The 15833-nt window shown below is 38.9% G+C and overlaps 1 protein-coding gene across 6 annotated transcripts in view; it reads left to right on the forward strand.

The window, feature by feature from the left end:
* Positions 1 to 1130: 1130 nt before the first annotated feature.
* myt1lb (myelin transcription factor 1-like, b) overlaps positions 1131 to 15833 on the forward strand; it is a 95921-nt gene continuing 81218 nt past the window's right edge. For all 6 annotated transcript variants that reach the window (XM_036150829.1, XM_036150831.1, XM_036150830.1 and 3 more), the window contains exons 1-3: positions 1131 to 1266; positions 11641 to 11686; positions 15048 to 15081. In XM_036150829.1, the coding sequence (XP_036006722.1) occupies positions 11641 to 11686; positions 15048 to 15081 (80 nt within the window). In that variant the 5' untranslated portion in view covers positions 1131 to 1266. The remainder of the gene's footprint in view (positions 1267 to 11640; positions 11687 to 15047; positions 15082 to 15833) is intronic.

Raw genomic sequence — 15833 nt, forward strand, 5'->3', positions numbered from 1 at the left:
TTTATCTGAAGTTATACCTATTTTATATTCACGAGGTAGCACATACCAGTAACCAAATCCACTTTAAGTTTGTTTTATTGCATTTTTTTTTTCTTTGTGAAAATGTTTTTGGGGCACACCAGAGGCTGTAATCAAATACAAACCAGCCTTTGATGCATTTTTCATGAAACAAAAGACAGCAGGGCTGCAGTAGTAAATGAAAATATAGCACAAGTGTCCCATTGTTTCCCATTAGGACTTCCTGTTAATAGCCATTTTGAAAGTTGTTTGCACTGTCCCCTTACAAGCCGCTCTGTCTGTTTCCATGCTTATTATTCACACTACAAAGGGAGTGGAAAGAAGAGGTGTGTGGTATGTTGAAGAACAGAGGAGGAACCCCCGCCGGTTGAAAGTAAAGTCCGCATGTGCACGCAAGCACTGCCTTTTACATAACGCCTGACTTGAGCTCCGCCTGAGCTTGCGTTTGTCCTGAGGGACTGGCTTTTGTTTTGATTTAAGCTACTTTGAGATAGGTGGGGAATGACTGTGTGAATGTGTGTGCGTTACCATCCGTCTGGCAGGCTCCCTGTGGGGGCCCTCCTCCTTCTTTGTGATTCTCCCTGTTCACCATCAACACCTCATCTGTTCCCTGCTGTACATCTTCTCAATTAGCAGCAGTGGAAAGAGAAAGAAAAGAAAGAGACAGGGATAGTTCTCCAGCATGTTCAGTGCCTAACGCCTTCATCTCTTCCATCTTTATCTCTTTCTGAGTCTAAGGCTATTTTATCTTTACAGCAACAGACCCCCACCTCTTTTTTTCCCCTGCCTCCTGTTTTCTCCTCCAGCTCAGCCAAGGATGGAGAGCTGAAGAGAGAAATCATGGAGGCAGGCACGGATCATTAGCTATATTTGTCCCCACTTCCTGCTGCAGATGATAGATCTAGCTAATTACCCCATGTTGCCAAGCCTATCGCACACGACACGTGGCCGTCGTTATGGCGGAAATCAGTGTTCGCTCTGCCGCGTGCCGCATAGCTGACGCTATATGACTATTCATGAGCCTGGAGTCAAAGGAGAGGAGGAAATTTCAAATCCTGTCATGGCTGTGCGTGAATGTGATTGTTCTGGGAATGATTTTAATGATGCATGCTCTCCGTCTCCCCCCCTGTGTAGAAAATGAGTTTGGAGGAGACGTGGTGAGCTGTTCGTCTAAAGCTGAACGTCAGAACATCACGGTGGCAGAAGGAGCTGGGACCAAAGAGCTGTCAGAAGCCCAAAACATTTCAGGTAGATGTTCCTGTGTGCACGCCTGATCCGCTTCAGCTTCCACAGTTCACTTAGTATCACATGTCATAGGTTCAGAGTTCATTCATTAATCAACCTCTACTGTGCCAGGTGTTCTCAAAGAAAATCAGTATAGTGGTTGTAACATATAAAACTCAAAATAAATAAATAAATAAATACTGGCGAAGAGGAATAAAAGTGGTGGAAGTGAAGTAAAATAAGGAATTTTTGCAACCCAACGTGTTTTATTTTTTGTTAGAAAGCAAAAATAAAAAAAGACCTGTTGTATTTTAAATTAATGTTTATATATATTGTTCTTGAAATAATTTAACATCAACCCATTGTTTGTTTATCGTCATGCCAATGCAGAATAACATTTTATTTCAAAAAGCCTACTAGACATGAGCAATTCACCAGAACAGCAGCAGGAAAATCCAATGGCTGAATCAGAATAAGATGTTTAAAAAAATGTTTTCTTAAAGGAGCAATAGGCAAAATTTCACCACTAAGTGGGCTGTTGTGCACTGTTTGTAGACCAAAACAAGATGCCTGGCAAGCCACGCCTCTCTCTACCCCCAAAGTCTAAACACCAGATCAGTTAACCATTTCAATTTTAAATTTTTTGTCAAAAAAGAGAATGTTCTAAATGTACGCAAGGATCACATTTGGTCGCTCACAAGCCTGCCGGGCTGTATTGAGCAATGTTAACTGTATTTTCTGTATTTTCAGTCCGGCCCATTACTGGTCAAACTTCAACAATCAACCCACCTGCCACAATTGTAGCATTACACTAAATCAAATCAACACAGCAGCTCAAGTCTAACAAGACTGTAACACCAACAAAAACAGGCATTTGTCTTCATGCTGTTACTCACCTGTCTGAGGAGAAAAGCTTGCTCCGAGTCAAACTGGAGCTGCTTCTGCTCTCGAAATGCTCTCCGCGTTGGGATCACGAGGCTAATGTTAATCCTCGTTTTGTCTCTTTCCTTATCTGATAACTTCTTTGCCAAAGACATTTTTTTGTGTTAATAATCGGTCCCTGATTGTCTGCAGGTGAATGCAGTGGTGGCATTTAAGGGGCAGGGAGGTGCTGAGTCCGGGGTAGCAGCAGTTTACATGCATGTGTATGCACACATGGCCGGCCAAGCTCTGTAAACAAGAGACTGGAGAACAACACAGAGAGATGGTGTGTGACGTCATACCATATAATTAATCTAAAATGATACATTTAATTCTTTACAAAACTATTTTGTATTTCTATCTAAAATAATGAAATTTCACTTATTGCTCCTTTAATATCACCTTTAGGTATTCACATACCTATGTTTTAGTTCTTTCTATGTAAATTAATTACATTTTTGCTTATTGCTTATTTAAAGAGAAATCAGAATCAGCTAAAATCCATATCAACAGGTAAAGTGATAAAAAAAACAGATATTTGAGATTGACCACAAAACTATGATGGGTTGATCTCTACAATTCGCCACTCTGTTATTTATCAAAAAAGTCTGTCACTCACAAGTCAGTTAAATTCTTTACACCAACAGTATTCATTTAATCTTAGTTTATAAACGACAGACTGCTTGCCACTGCTCTGTGGGACGAGCAAATTGCTGAATGGTTAGAGACACCAGATGGTGTGAAGTTCTGTGACGTTTCCTAAAGTAAGTCAAGGAAGGAAGGAAGGAAGGAAGGAAGGAAGGAAGGAAGAAAGGAAGGAAGGAAGGAAGGAAGGAAGGAAGTTCAAGTTCCTAACTGCTCCAAATTGAGAATCCAGAAATGATTTGTGCTGATTTCCCTGTCGGACTTAGCTTGTTTGATTTTCTTTCCGCTTCATAAATGAGCTACTTTTGTGTTGGTGTATCATATGAAATTCAAATGATATACTTTGAAGTTTGCGGTTGTAACATGGAAAGTGTTATAAACATTTATGGAAGGCCGTGCATACATCCTGAGTAAAAAAGCCATCCCCACAGCTGCTTTTTGTCATCACAGGGCCAGCTGATGAACAGTGTTATTGTGCTCAAATCACAGCTTTTCTCGCTCTAACCGTTTCTGAGCGTTTCACAGCTGCCCTCACCCAACCAGCCACAGCCATTTTCCACAGCATTTAGGAATCAGTGCCAAATTTTAGCCCGTCCACCGCTATCACGTTCACCCTCTTTCTCGCTCAGCAGCCACTCAGATGCTATCGCCGCAACCCTTCACACTAATTCAGATGCACTTAGCATTGCTCGGGCACACGTGTTTGCTGTCAATACACGATGCATGGTGTAAATATGCGTTTGCAGTGAAATTCGATAACGCCTGTGCAGTTTTGCACCGCAGCTTTGTGCAGAATACCAGCTTGTAAACGTGAGCATGAGTGTGACTTTAGGATGGAGCTGGGCCCCAGACGACTGAAACACATTCTTCCAAAACATGATGAAGAAAACAAGGGGAGAATACTAGTGATGCAACTTGCTGTGACTGATGTCTGAGTGCCTCAGCACCCTCATTACTCAATAAAAAAATACTTCTATTATGCCTCAGTGCACATCGCAATAATCGCTGCATTCTTATAATGCTTGATTTCAAATAAAATTCAAATTCTTCTCAACCAAAATGGAGACTTTTCTTTATTTGAGGTATTCCATATAAATCACAAAGACCTGTTAAAAGCAAGCAACGCCATTTTTATTTAGATTTTGCTTTATTTTGATTAAGTCTTCAATCAGTGCTAATGCACTTGGTATTCAAGCTGTTGCTGTTTGCTATATCTCAGTGGAAATAAAAGTTTATCCTGCCTTCTTCTAAGTATAGTATGAAAAGGCATGCATGGTTTTTTTTTAATACAAGTCCCAAGAAAGTGCATCATACTTAAGAAACTGTCACAAAATTGACACTGGTGGACCGCAATGTAGGAAAATGGAGGCAGAGGTTGAGTGAAACCGATACAATGATATGATTAATGACACATAAAGAAACTTACAAAAAGAAAGTCTGAAATTCCAACAAGGTTTGCTTGGAGATAGCGAAACTAAATAAATCAAACTAGAAACATGGAGGGACGACGATGAGGGCGGAACTACACAGGACAAACTAGAGCAGGATTAAGCAGATGAACCAGCAGTGACTAAAGAACCAAAGGGGAATTTATACTGAGGAGAATTCATGAGTGATGAGACTAATGAGCAGAGCGGAAGAGGCTGAGAGCGCAATCAGACAACAGAGATAGAAGGAATCAAGGAGAATGAATGGCAGAACAGGAAACAAACAAAGACCTTAAACTAATAAGCAGTGCACAAACATAACACAACTAGATATAAGGAAGACTCAAAACCAACAGGAGACTGGGGGTCCATCTGAATACCCTTACTGGGTAAGGACTCTTTAGCCTAAAGCAGAATTGGGCAGGAAAAGTAGTCTGTATGGTTCCTCTCACTGCTAGTTTAGCCTAGGAACCTTGTGGCTTTTCACGGAAATTAATGAAAATGAAAAATTAGAAGAGAGCGCATACTTTGTAGTTCATTTTCGGAAGGCTGTAGGCCTCTGACTCAGCAGTGCGAAGCTCCTTTCCTCCCCACGATAGTGTTCTTACTGTTGACCCCATGAAGGTCATGGAGCAGGAGCTTGACGCTATCATTATGGGTATCCGAATGGTGCCTGGACAACTCAGAGTCAGAAAATAGGAAGTAAATAGAACACAAAACACAAAGGCTCAGACAACCCAATGCAAATCAGGCAGGTACTAAAAATAAACCAGACAGCTCTAAATACAAGAAGGTCAACTACCCAAACCCAATAAACAAAGTCCAAATACATGACAGAAGTACACAATGCAGGGAATGGCATTATAATTATGTGTTTCTATATTTTATTTATATAGCATTATAATTATAGTTTTCGGCAATTTGTATGCATAAATTAATACGAGATAGAAACGATTTTTCATTGTTTTGAAAATCGTTTTTATGTGTTATTCCATCATATTAAACTGAACTTCAGTCGAAACAAATATTGTGAATTTGAAACTAATAAAAAATGTAATATAAAATAATTTAGGTCTCAGAGAAATATATCCAATAATCCTACCTCACCTATCTAATGTTTAGTCTGACAATAAAAAAAAAAAAACAATCCTTCTTTTGTCTCATTGGTGCACCGTTTTTGAAATGTATATAGAGATTTAATGTGATAGACCATCAAAAAGTAGTGAAATCTATTTATGTTCACCAAAAGTGGAGTGTGCATCTGTATTAAGCCCCCTTTACTTTGACGACCTTCAGTAAGATTCAGAATTTTCCTATTGTAAAACTCAACAATTGTTTCAAAAAACTTAGCTTTGAGTTCCCAAAAATACAGTAAACAAACCTTAGTTATCCTTGGGGTTTTTTTTTCATTCCTATGTTGTTATAAGCATTTATATATGAAAATAATAATGGCTAAAACTCATTAAGAAAAACAGACAAAACTGTGCAGATTTGGTCATCTCTATAGAACTCTTGGAGCTGCGGGATCAACATAACTGTGTGTTTATTCGTCTCGGCATATAGAGCCATTGATCCAGGGGTTTAATTGAGACACAGATGGGGGAAGGAGTGGGCCTCAGCTAATCCTCAATAAGCAGACTAACCTTCATTACAGCTGTGACATTTTTTCATGGGGTCCTAAGAGACCGCAAAAGCCAGACAGGCTATGAAGGGCTGCAACATACGGTGAACCATAGAATCGGGAGGCACGTCTGAGCCCTGCAGGTTTCCTGGGTCCAGATCTGATGAGGAAGTGGAGGCGAAGAATTTACCGCTGTTATTGTTGCTGTTGTTTTCCCATGCAGCTGGATTTGCTGATACTGACCTTGTTACAAAATCAGGACTGGTATGTGACTGTGCACATTATGAATCTAATTTTCATTAAAATCCATAGTGACTGCTGTTCTTGAATAGAGCAGGTTGTGAAAGATCTACCTTTGGTTTTCATTTTAATTTGCTCAAACCTAAAGTGAATAACATGAGAACTGTCAAACCCAAATGTTGCATCAACTCTTAATGGTTTAACATCAATTTGTTGACTTGCATAGTTTTTTCCCCCCCTCAATGATGTATTAAAGTGCAGCCTTTTCCTTAAATAAAGTGTCAAGCAAATGGGAACATCAATGTATTTGAAGCAAAACCATTATGATTGAGCTTAGATATCCGCTGTGAGGTGAGCCACTGATTTCTGAAAAAAAAACATTGTTAAGCCCCAGCTCCAGCTAGCTGGCAGTTGTCGATCTCTGAACCCAAACCGACAGAGAAATCCAAGGGTGGGTTGTCAAGCGCATCATAACGTTCCTCTTCAACATGTTCTACTTTATCTTCCATTTACTTTAAGAATGGGGCAGTAATTCAGAAAATTAAATTTTACACATCATGCATTGTCAATTTGAATTATCCTTTTTTTTATTTGAATTATCTTCCAAGGCCTTCAGATGAAAGAGGTGTTTACTGGGACTATAAATTAAATATGAAGTGGGGTCATTTTCAAATGACTTTTCAACTTCAGCATTTGGATCTTGTTTCGCATTTCAAACACAGCTATAGATTTATTTTATTTTTATTTTTTTACTAAGGAAGCTGCTTGATCATTTAAATTAATTTAATTGAGGGGGAAAAAAGAATAAAAATCTAAACATTTTAAATACTTCTCTTGGAAAATCTTGTACAACGTTTGTCACAAGTGACCCTGGTCCTGCTGATACAACAGAGCTTTAAAAAGAATTGCATCTAAATACAACAAAAAATCCTGTGACATAGATAGCCTATGCTAAAGAGGTACAATTACCCCTTATTTCTTATTGGAGCATTTCTTCCCCAAACAGGTTACAACAAATGAACTGGAACTCAAACAAACAAAGATTTTTTTTACAAGAGGGGAAAAAATAGGACAGCTTCTCCTTCAAGGTCAAACTACATGCCGAACAGTGGTCAGGAAAATAGCAAGAAAGCCAAGAGCCCCATCTAAGACCCTCCATGCGCTAGTTAGCATGCACAATGTTAAAGTTCAAATAGAAAAAGACTGAACCAGAGGCTTGTTTGGAAGCTCTTGTCTCCACAAAGTATATTGCATCTTTATTTTTGTCTGCAAGATACATATAAAATAAATCACAAGACTTATCGAACAAAAAGAATAATGTCCTGTGCACAAAAGTAGAGAGGATTGTCCACAATCTCATATTTAGGAAATAAATCAAACACATCATATAGACACTATAGCACAAGACGTTAACTGTCCAGCATGGTGGTGCAGTTGTTCTGGTGCTTATCTCCAATGGTCATTGGGCGAGAAGACGGGGGTACACCCTGGAACATTCGGTTGATTGTCAGACACCACACAAGAAAACAGTTCTTCACAGAATATGAGCCAAGAGAAGGATGCACGCCATAGCTGCATGATCAGAATGATGTCCCTCTGTTCTGTTCTGTTGTTGCAGGCCTGAGAGAGAGAACAAACGTAATTGGAACAAACCACCTGTCTCTTTTAAAAAAAGTAGAACAAACTTCTAGCAATAAAGCTAGAAGGCAACCAAACGCAGGAAATCAGCACTAACACCTCATACAAACAACCATACATATAGAGAGATTTGGGCTTGTTTTGTAGTCCAATGGCCTGAGTACCTTGCACTTATTGAATTGACCATAAATTCCTCTGTTTACTGAAGGATTAAAGTCAAGTGCACAATGGCTTAGAAAGAACAAAACTAACGTGTTTAGTGGCCCAGTCAAAGTCCAGAGCTCAACCTGATTAAAAGGCTGTGAAACTCAATGACCTGAACCAGTTTCATGAAGGAGAGTGACCCCAAATAGTCTCTTCAATGACAGATGAAGTCTTCAGGTTATCACAAGCAAAAGCAGCTCAATCCACTGAATTATGGGATGCAACTATTTTAACCCATGACATCCAAGCTTTCTTCTATCCCACCACTGTCCGTTAAATGTAGCTGTATTTTTAGTTGGCGTCACACTTCCCCACACAGAGAACCTTCGCCATCGCCAAATTCCTGTATGTCGCTCCCTCCTTTCCACACTCAGAAGATTTACAAGCTATCTTTGCGTTTCATCTTTCTATTTTTCTCCTGTTGAAACATTTATAGGCATTCATAAAGAAACACACCATTAGGACTGAGAGGCTCTACAGTAAAGCAAGAATGGTGTTAATAAATCATGTTTAATAAAACGAGACATCCAAACACGGCCCCCGTCTGCGTCCAATCCTGGCAAGCATGAATATTTAGAGGCATCCGCAAATAACAAAAGAATGTTCAGAGGCGTTCAGGTTCCTTCACAATTTATGATATGTTGCCGAGGTGATAAACCTACATCTGAAAAAGAGATGTAGGCCTGATAAGCATGAAAGATGTCAGGAAAGAGCTTGCTATCATGTAAAAAGAGCTTGAAAGGGAAATTATGTTTGTGATACACCTGTATTTTGGGTCAAATCTGTAGAATCACTTTATCAATTACCTTATGGTTTATTTGACGCATGGATAAAAGTTGTTGAATAAAAATCACAGTAATTGTTTCAGACATCATTTCAACCAGAAAAAAAAGTAACATAAACAAATGTAAAATATGAATATTCATTAAGGTTATCCTGGAGCCTTTTTGGAATAGAGTTAACAGTGAAGATTTTGTTGGCAATTCCCAAACTTATCTATTAGTCAGTTCATCAGTTCTGGCAAAAAAAACAAACAAAAAAAAAACAAGTCTCGGTGGAATTTATGTTGATTTTGCGTAATTTCCAGGAAAAATTATTCACTCCTGGCATTTCAATCATTGTAATCACAGACTGCAATAGAAAGATAGTCACTGCTATTGTTTTATGTTTTACATTTGGTTCTTAGCATCCTGGTGCTCTACAGGCTTTATAATGTCATATTTCTCGGAAAAGCTGTTTTATATCTAGCTTAAAAAGTTGTTCAGATCTTCCCTGTATAGAATGCATAAGAAAAAGTTGATACATTTATAAAATTATCAGTAAGAACAAATGTTCATCAAATTTATTCTAGGGGTTTTTAATTCAACTGAATCTGTGGTAAAGTGAGAGCTGAAGAAAGCAACTTTGAGGTATAATGTCACACATGCAGCGAAATCAAGTGACATCAACAGCAGATTACAAAAAAACAGAACAACATCCGCTCCAAACTGGGGTCACCGGTAGTGGCAAGAACCTTAAGGAACCTCTGGGCAATACTATATAATGGTGATTAAATAATAGCACTCTCAGAAGTTAATAACATTTCCACATTCATAATTTTTCACAACAGAAACCAGATTTAAAAAATGTGTGTTGCAAGTGAATATGAAAAACTTCACTATCAAATTAGTCAGAATACTTGAATGATTGATTGAGAAGCAAAAGATCCCCAGATCGCACTTGTGCCACCCACATCCACAAGCGCCGCTTCTCTTGCATGTTCTGGACCAGTTACATCCAAGACTTCTCCACTGGGATGCTGCAGGTCAGTCGACTTAATTGAAGAAGTATATTTAAAAGAAGGCTGACTTGTCGTTCAGAAGGAGTGAATCTTCTTAATGACACCACGGATACTTTGGGGAGTAATTTATTGACTTTTGGGCGAGAAAATCCTTTTGGAGTGGAAGAGAGATGTTTGGTATCCATCTACACAACCTCTGAAAGTAAATAACATGTACTTTCAGTATAACAGTAGAGCATTTGTTTTAAAGTATATGTAATTAAATATATATCCAAACAAAGCTGTAAACAAAATTAATAAGTATAAAAAACCTCTTCTTGGTCATGCTGTGGGACCTGTAATGCAGTTTACCTTTTCTTTAATGTTTTCTCTTAAACCCTGACCTGAGACTTGGACAGTCCCAGATACACTGCAATGCAAACATTATTTTTTATTTTATAATGTTAAATCCACAAAGTTCTATATGTTTTATTCTAATATTAGGTGATAGAGCAACAAGATTGTGCCTGTGGTAAATCTGCATTACATTTTTTCAGAAAATAAAAACATGACTGTGATGTTCTAAGTTAAGGGGGCTATCCTTAACTCTGATGGCTGTAAATAAAGTCAGGTGCAACTTTTTGAGTAGTTATCGCATTAGAAAATGGATTCCATATGTGTGCAGTTTAAACATAGTATGAATCCAGCGGTTCTGTGAAGCTCTCAGAGGTTTGTAAGAGAACATCAGCGAACAAACAGCATCAAGAAGACCAGGAAAGACAGTCGACAGGTTGGAGATTATGTTATGGAGAAGTTTAAAACAGGGGTATTTTTAAGCCATAAATGTTTGTGGTCGTAAATTGATAGAAAGTGGAAAATGTCAAGGGTTAGGAGAACTGCATTAACCAAAACAGTGATGTTTTGTCTGAGTCTGTCTAAGTCTGAAGCCATGGTTCTCTAATGAAAAAAGGTGGATTGCCCCCTCTGTGTTCGGGTCACTCTCTGCCTCAAGCGGAGGAGTTTAAGCATCTTGGTGTCTGGTTCGGTATGGAAGGACAGATGGACAGTCGGCTCAGATTTAGATATAGGATGAGGATCTCTGTTATGTAGGGTGAGCTCAAAGTAGAGCTGCTGCTTCTCTTCATCAAAAGGAGTCCCTTGGGGTGATTCAGGCATCTGACCAGGACACACCCAGGGAACCTCCCTTTGGGGGTTTTCCGGATCCAGAACTCACTGGAGGGACTACATATCCCATCTGGTCTGGGAATGCCTTGAGATCTCCCAGAATGAGCTGGAGAATGTTGCTGGGGAGAGGAATGTCTGGGGTTCCCTCCTGGACCTGTTGCCCGCTCATCCCGATTTTGGATAAGCGGCAGATGATGGATGGATCTTCATTTAATTATAATTGACTGATCATTTTGACTAATGGGAAAACATATTTGATGCTTTCACCTTGAAGTAGATTGAAAATTGACTCAGAAATAGTGGTAGGTTTTCTCATTTTGCGTAATTTACATGTTTAAGTTAGACCTCTTACGTGGTTCTCCTTGTTAATGTAAAAAAAAAAAAGGTTTAAATTACACCAAGCTGCTCTGGATGTATTGTGGGCTCCAACTACAGTCATTGCTGGAATCATATCCAATAGTCACTGGGTCCATTTCAACTCATCAGACTGGCTCGCAAACTGTATTTTCTGGTTACATCTATCTAGTTAGAAAATAAAACAAGAGGAATTGACTGTGCAGTCTCAATCACTTTAATCATTCACACTAATGCTGCCCGTCAGTCATGTACACGACACCTTCTGGCGCATCAGGTGGGAACTGGAATGTCTGACAGGGTGGAAATAGCACTCTGAACCTGAGAGAACATGTATCCAAATTAAAGATAATTTCACTGCGCTGTCTGTTGTGTTGAACAGCTTGTTTGTGCCTTTTCTGCAGATGGAGGTGGATGCAGACGATAAGCGCCATCGCACACGCTCCAAAGGTATCTGCACAGATACACACAGAAACGCACACCTCCATTCAGGGTGACCTTCACTCCCCCAACACAAACACACACACCTTTGCAGACAGACACACACACACACACACACACACACACACACACACACACACACACACACACACACACACACACACACACACACACACACACACACACAGATCCTGGGCAGTTACACTCCAGTTGCTTTCTCTATCTGCTCACTCCTCCTTTATCTTCACTAACAGCAACAGAAGTCCACCTTTTAAAAGCCCTGCTCAGAATAAAACATTGGCAGCAAGCACAGTGCAAATCAAAAACAAACTGAACGTTCATTGAACAGGTACCTCTCCCTCTCAGCTCACAAATCAATGGACCCCCTATATGCTTATGACTAAGTTCAGGACATGCATTATTTAAGTATATAAAATAAAATGAATTACATGCCTCAGTCCACTCCCACAGCCTGAAATGATTCATGTTTTATGACCTGTATGTTTCAGTATCTAAAATCTTTGATTCCCCCTGCCCCCCCTAAAAAAAGTTACATTTAGATCCCTCAACTTTTATGAATAAAAACATGAAATTATTTGATGTCACTCCAGCGAACTAAAACGCTAAAAATGTTTTGATCATATTTAACTGTTAGCATCTAACAAATTACCCAGTCATCCAATAACATGTCAATCCATGAGGCATAATGGCATTACAGGTGATTTGAAACACAGCTAGCCTCAACGTTAGATCTCTGGTGTGCATATTCACACTGTGAAACTTTCAACAGAGCTATAGTAGACGTGACTAAATGTCTTTACAGCTGCAGGGTTACACTTTAGCCGGTTTAGACGTGGTATATATACATACAAGCTTTTAAAACATTGCAAAAAGCACAGCTAAAGTCAGATTTGATTTCTACTGGCCGCTGGAACAACATGTTCGTTTTATCTAAGGTGCTATAGAAAAGCTGTGCTGTAATAGTAGTTTATGTAAAAGCAAGATTTGCCCTCTGACTTGTACTCAGTCCACTTCCATTGGCAATTAACTTGCTTGGATGTTAGTTGAGCTCTTACCACAAAGATGCCTTATGGATATCATGAAAAAGCTCCCTTTTTTTTTTTTTTTTGCTATAATACAATGGTTCAGAGGAAACGTTCATTTACAACAACTTCAGACATACTGTTCATGGACTTATGCTGCACTCCATTTGTCCTTGGTCATCAGATTCATCCTCCAAATCAGAAATTTTAACTGGAACGGCCCCTATATTCGGAATTATGTGTCGGAAAGTGGGTGCAACAGGATAGTGCCCGATTTCCGTGCTCAAGATGTCTGCTACTCGCAGCAACGTTGAGTAAAACTTCATACTTTGACTGTTAATTGTGTAATATTTACCCAGTCCTGCAGCTACTACGATTCTGTGTTCATAAGACGGGATGTTTCAGTGCTGTTTATATGCTCAAAATACAATGTAGAACGGTATTATTGTTCTAACAGGAGTGTCCACAGTGACTAAATGGGAAATGAAGATTTGCCGCCTTTCGTTGTTTAACATTTCAGGTTTAGTTGAACAGATAAAAACACGCTTTGAGACTCAGGTTGGCTGTATTTGCATGTTTAATGATAGCTTTTGTGCAGGCGTCCATCTTTCTTCCTACTTTCTGTCAAGAGGGAAACTGGAACGTAAAAAGGCGAAGATGACGTAACACGCAACTTGCTAGTTTCAAGGTCCGAGGCAAATGGAACACAGCACTAAACCAGCCTAGCACCCGGATACCTGGACTGACAGTTAGCGTAACGAGACAAGATGTTAGTCATGTGAAACACAGTTGACAGGTTTGATCCTTTGCTCCTTTTGATTAAATATAGACATTTGATAGAAGTCTCAATCTTGATTTAGATTGACATGAGTGGCGTCCCCTGAACATTCAGAAAGACTATAGTCTCCTTTGGCTTAGATTGTGTGGAAAGAAAGCGTTTAAACCAAATATAAACTGTGGCTGTACATTTAAGCTCAAACTGCAACTTTATTTGGTCTAAAAGACAACGTTTCTTTAACATTGTTACATTTTGTAACATTTAGTTTTAAAGGTTTCATTATAGATGCGCATAGGCCAATTTTTCACAAGTAAAAAATTAACGGAAGAAAAAGCAGGTATTGATCTCATGACCACTTTACTTTTAAATACTGAACATTGTAAAACATTTTTTTTTAAAATACAATCTATGCTGTGTTTCCCGTAATGTTCCAGAGATATTCTGTCAGCGCAGCGGCATCATCTCTACTTTTTACAAGCGAGACTCACACGTATCAGAGTTTATCACAAAGGGATAATAGGGATAAAAGTGTCTGACAGTTCTTCTCGGAAATTATGATTCATGCTGAAAAATATTAATTTCCATGAATACAAACTGAACTCCATCCTTCATGATATCCAGGAGACATCTTGCATTCAGTTCTTTATAGCTTGTGAAACTTAAGAAGTGCTGGTACAAATTTTTAAGTATGTGTGGGACCTGTAAATTAAATCATAAAGACAAAACGAAACCTGGAGAAAATACATAGGTTCAAGGCAAAGCTATGCAGAGATTTTATAACTAATGTCTGTGCAGCTTCGACATTGATATCAATGGCTTGCCATTAATCAAATGATTTGTTCTTAATCTCTGATGTTTGTCAATTAGAAACACTGCCTTGTCTCTTCTGAGATTGCAGAGGGTATGTTTTTTATGGGATTATTCCAGGTCTATAATATAAAAAAATTCAGATATTCTGTCAAATGCATACACTTCATTTTCTACAAAATTTTAATATTTGACAATATTCCACTTCTATGCACCCCGCCAAGTTATGCTTGCTTTATAGGTTTCTCAAAACCTCTTGCCCTGAACACATTTAAAGACATTAGAAAACACCTTTCAGGAAGATATATTTATCTGAATTGTTTTGGTTATTCTCATGTTTTAAAATTGTCTTTTTTTTTTTTTTTTTTACTAAAAATGGACACAAAAAATTAGCTGAAGTATTTAATCTGTAATCCATGCTAATACATGCAAAGTTATTTAAGCTTTTTACAAAAAGTCTTGCACATGCTGATATAGCTGTCTATAGAGGAAAAAAATCGAAGGAAACATTTTTAACATTAAAATAAGCCATTAGTTGTCAGCTGTTGACTGACTGATTCCAATATTTTCTCAGCCTTGAGGATTTGATGGCTAATTCGTTTTAGGGCAAACCTACGCAGACGAGAAGTCACAGAGATCAACATTTCAGCAGGTTTCCTTTTTATGTGTTATGACTTGTGTGTTCAGCTGGAGCCGGTGTCGTTTCATAATGATTCTCTCCGTCTCTCTGCTTCTCCCTCAGTGCCTGTGGATCCAGCATTAACAGAACTTTTCAGGTCAGTGAGAATGGAAAAGTGCACGACACTCACGTACACACACACACACACACACACACACAATTTGCCTATTGTTGTCTCAGCGCAGCGAGATAGAGAATGTACCAGTTACCTTATTACCAACCAGAGATTTTTCTTCTTTTTTCCACTATTTGTCCTCACTTCCCTCAGAAGTCTGTGCTCTTTCCTACTCTCTTTTCCTTTTGCTTCCCCTTTATTTTTCTCTTTATTCCAGCTTTGTGGATTGAAACTCTCAGTCCATCCCTTTTAGCACCTGCAATATCAGCGGCATAGATGATAGCAACAGAACTGAAAGAACAAACCGCCGTTTCTTGTAGGTTTTGCATACGATTTGATGATTAGTTTAATAAGGGAAAAAGCTATCCAAACCAACCCTCTATGAAAAAATAACTACCCCCTAACCCTTATAACTGGTTATGCCACCATTGGCGGCAACAGCTGGCTTCAAGCATTTGCAATAATAGGCATTGAGTGTTTCATCTCGCTGTGGAGGAATTTAGTTTCATTTCTCTTTGGATAATTCTTTTAAAATGTGCCAAATGGGAGGGTTTTGGAAAACATTTTTGCCCAGTCCATGGCTTTTTTTACCCTGTCTAGGGATAGCTCCTTGATGAATGGTCAGTGCGCTCTCGGAGTAATTTTGGTAAGCGGACACCTCCTGGGAAGGTTCACCACTGTTCCATGTATTCCCCATTTGTTGATAATGGCTCTCACTGTGGTTCAATTGTGTC

Source organism: Fundulus heteroclitus, chromosome 19 (assembly GCF_011125445.2).
Source record: "Fundulus heteroclitus isolate FHET01 chromosome 19, MU-UCD_Fhet_4.1, whole genome shotgun sequence".
Lineage (NCBI taxonomy): Eukaryota > Metazoa > Chordata > Actinopteri > Cyprinodontiformes > Fundulidae > Fundulus > Fundulus heteroclitus.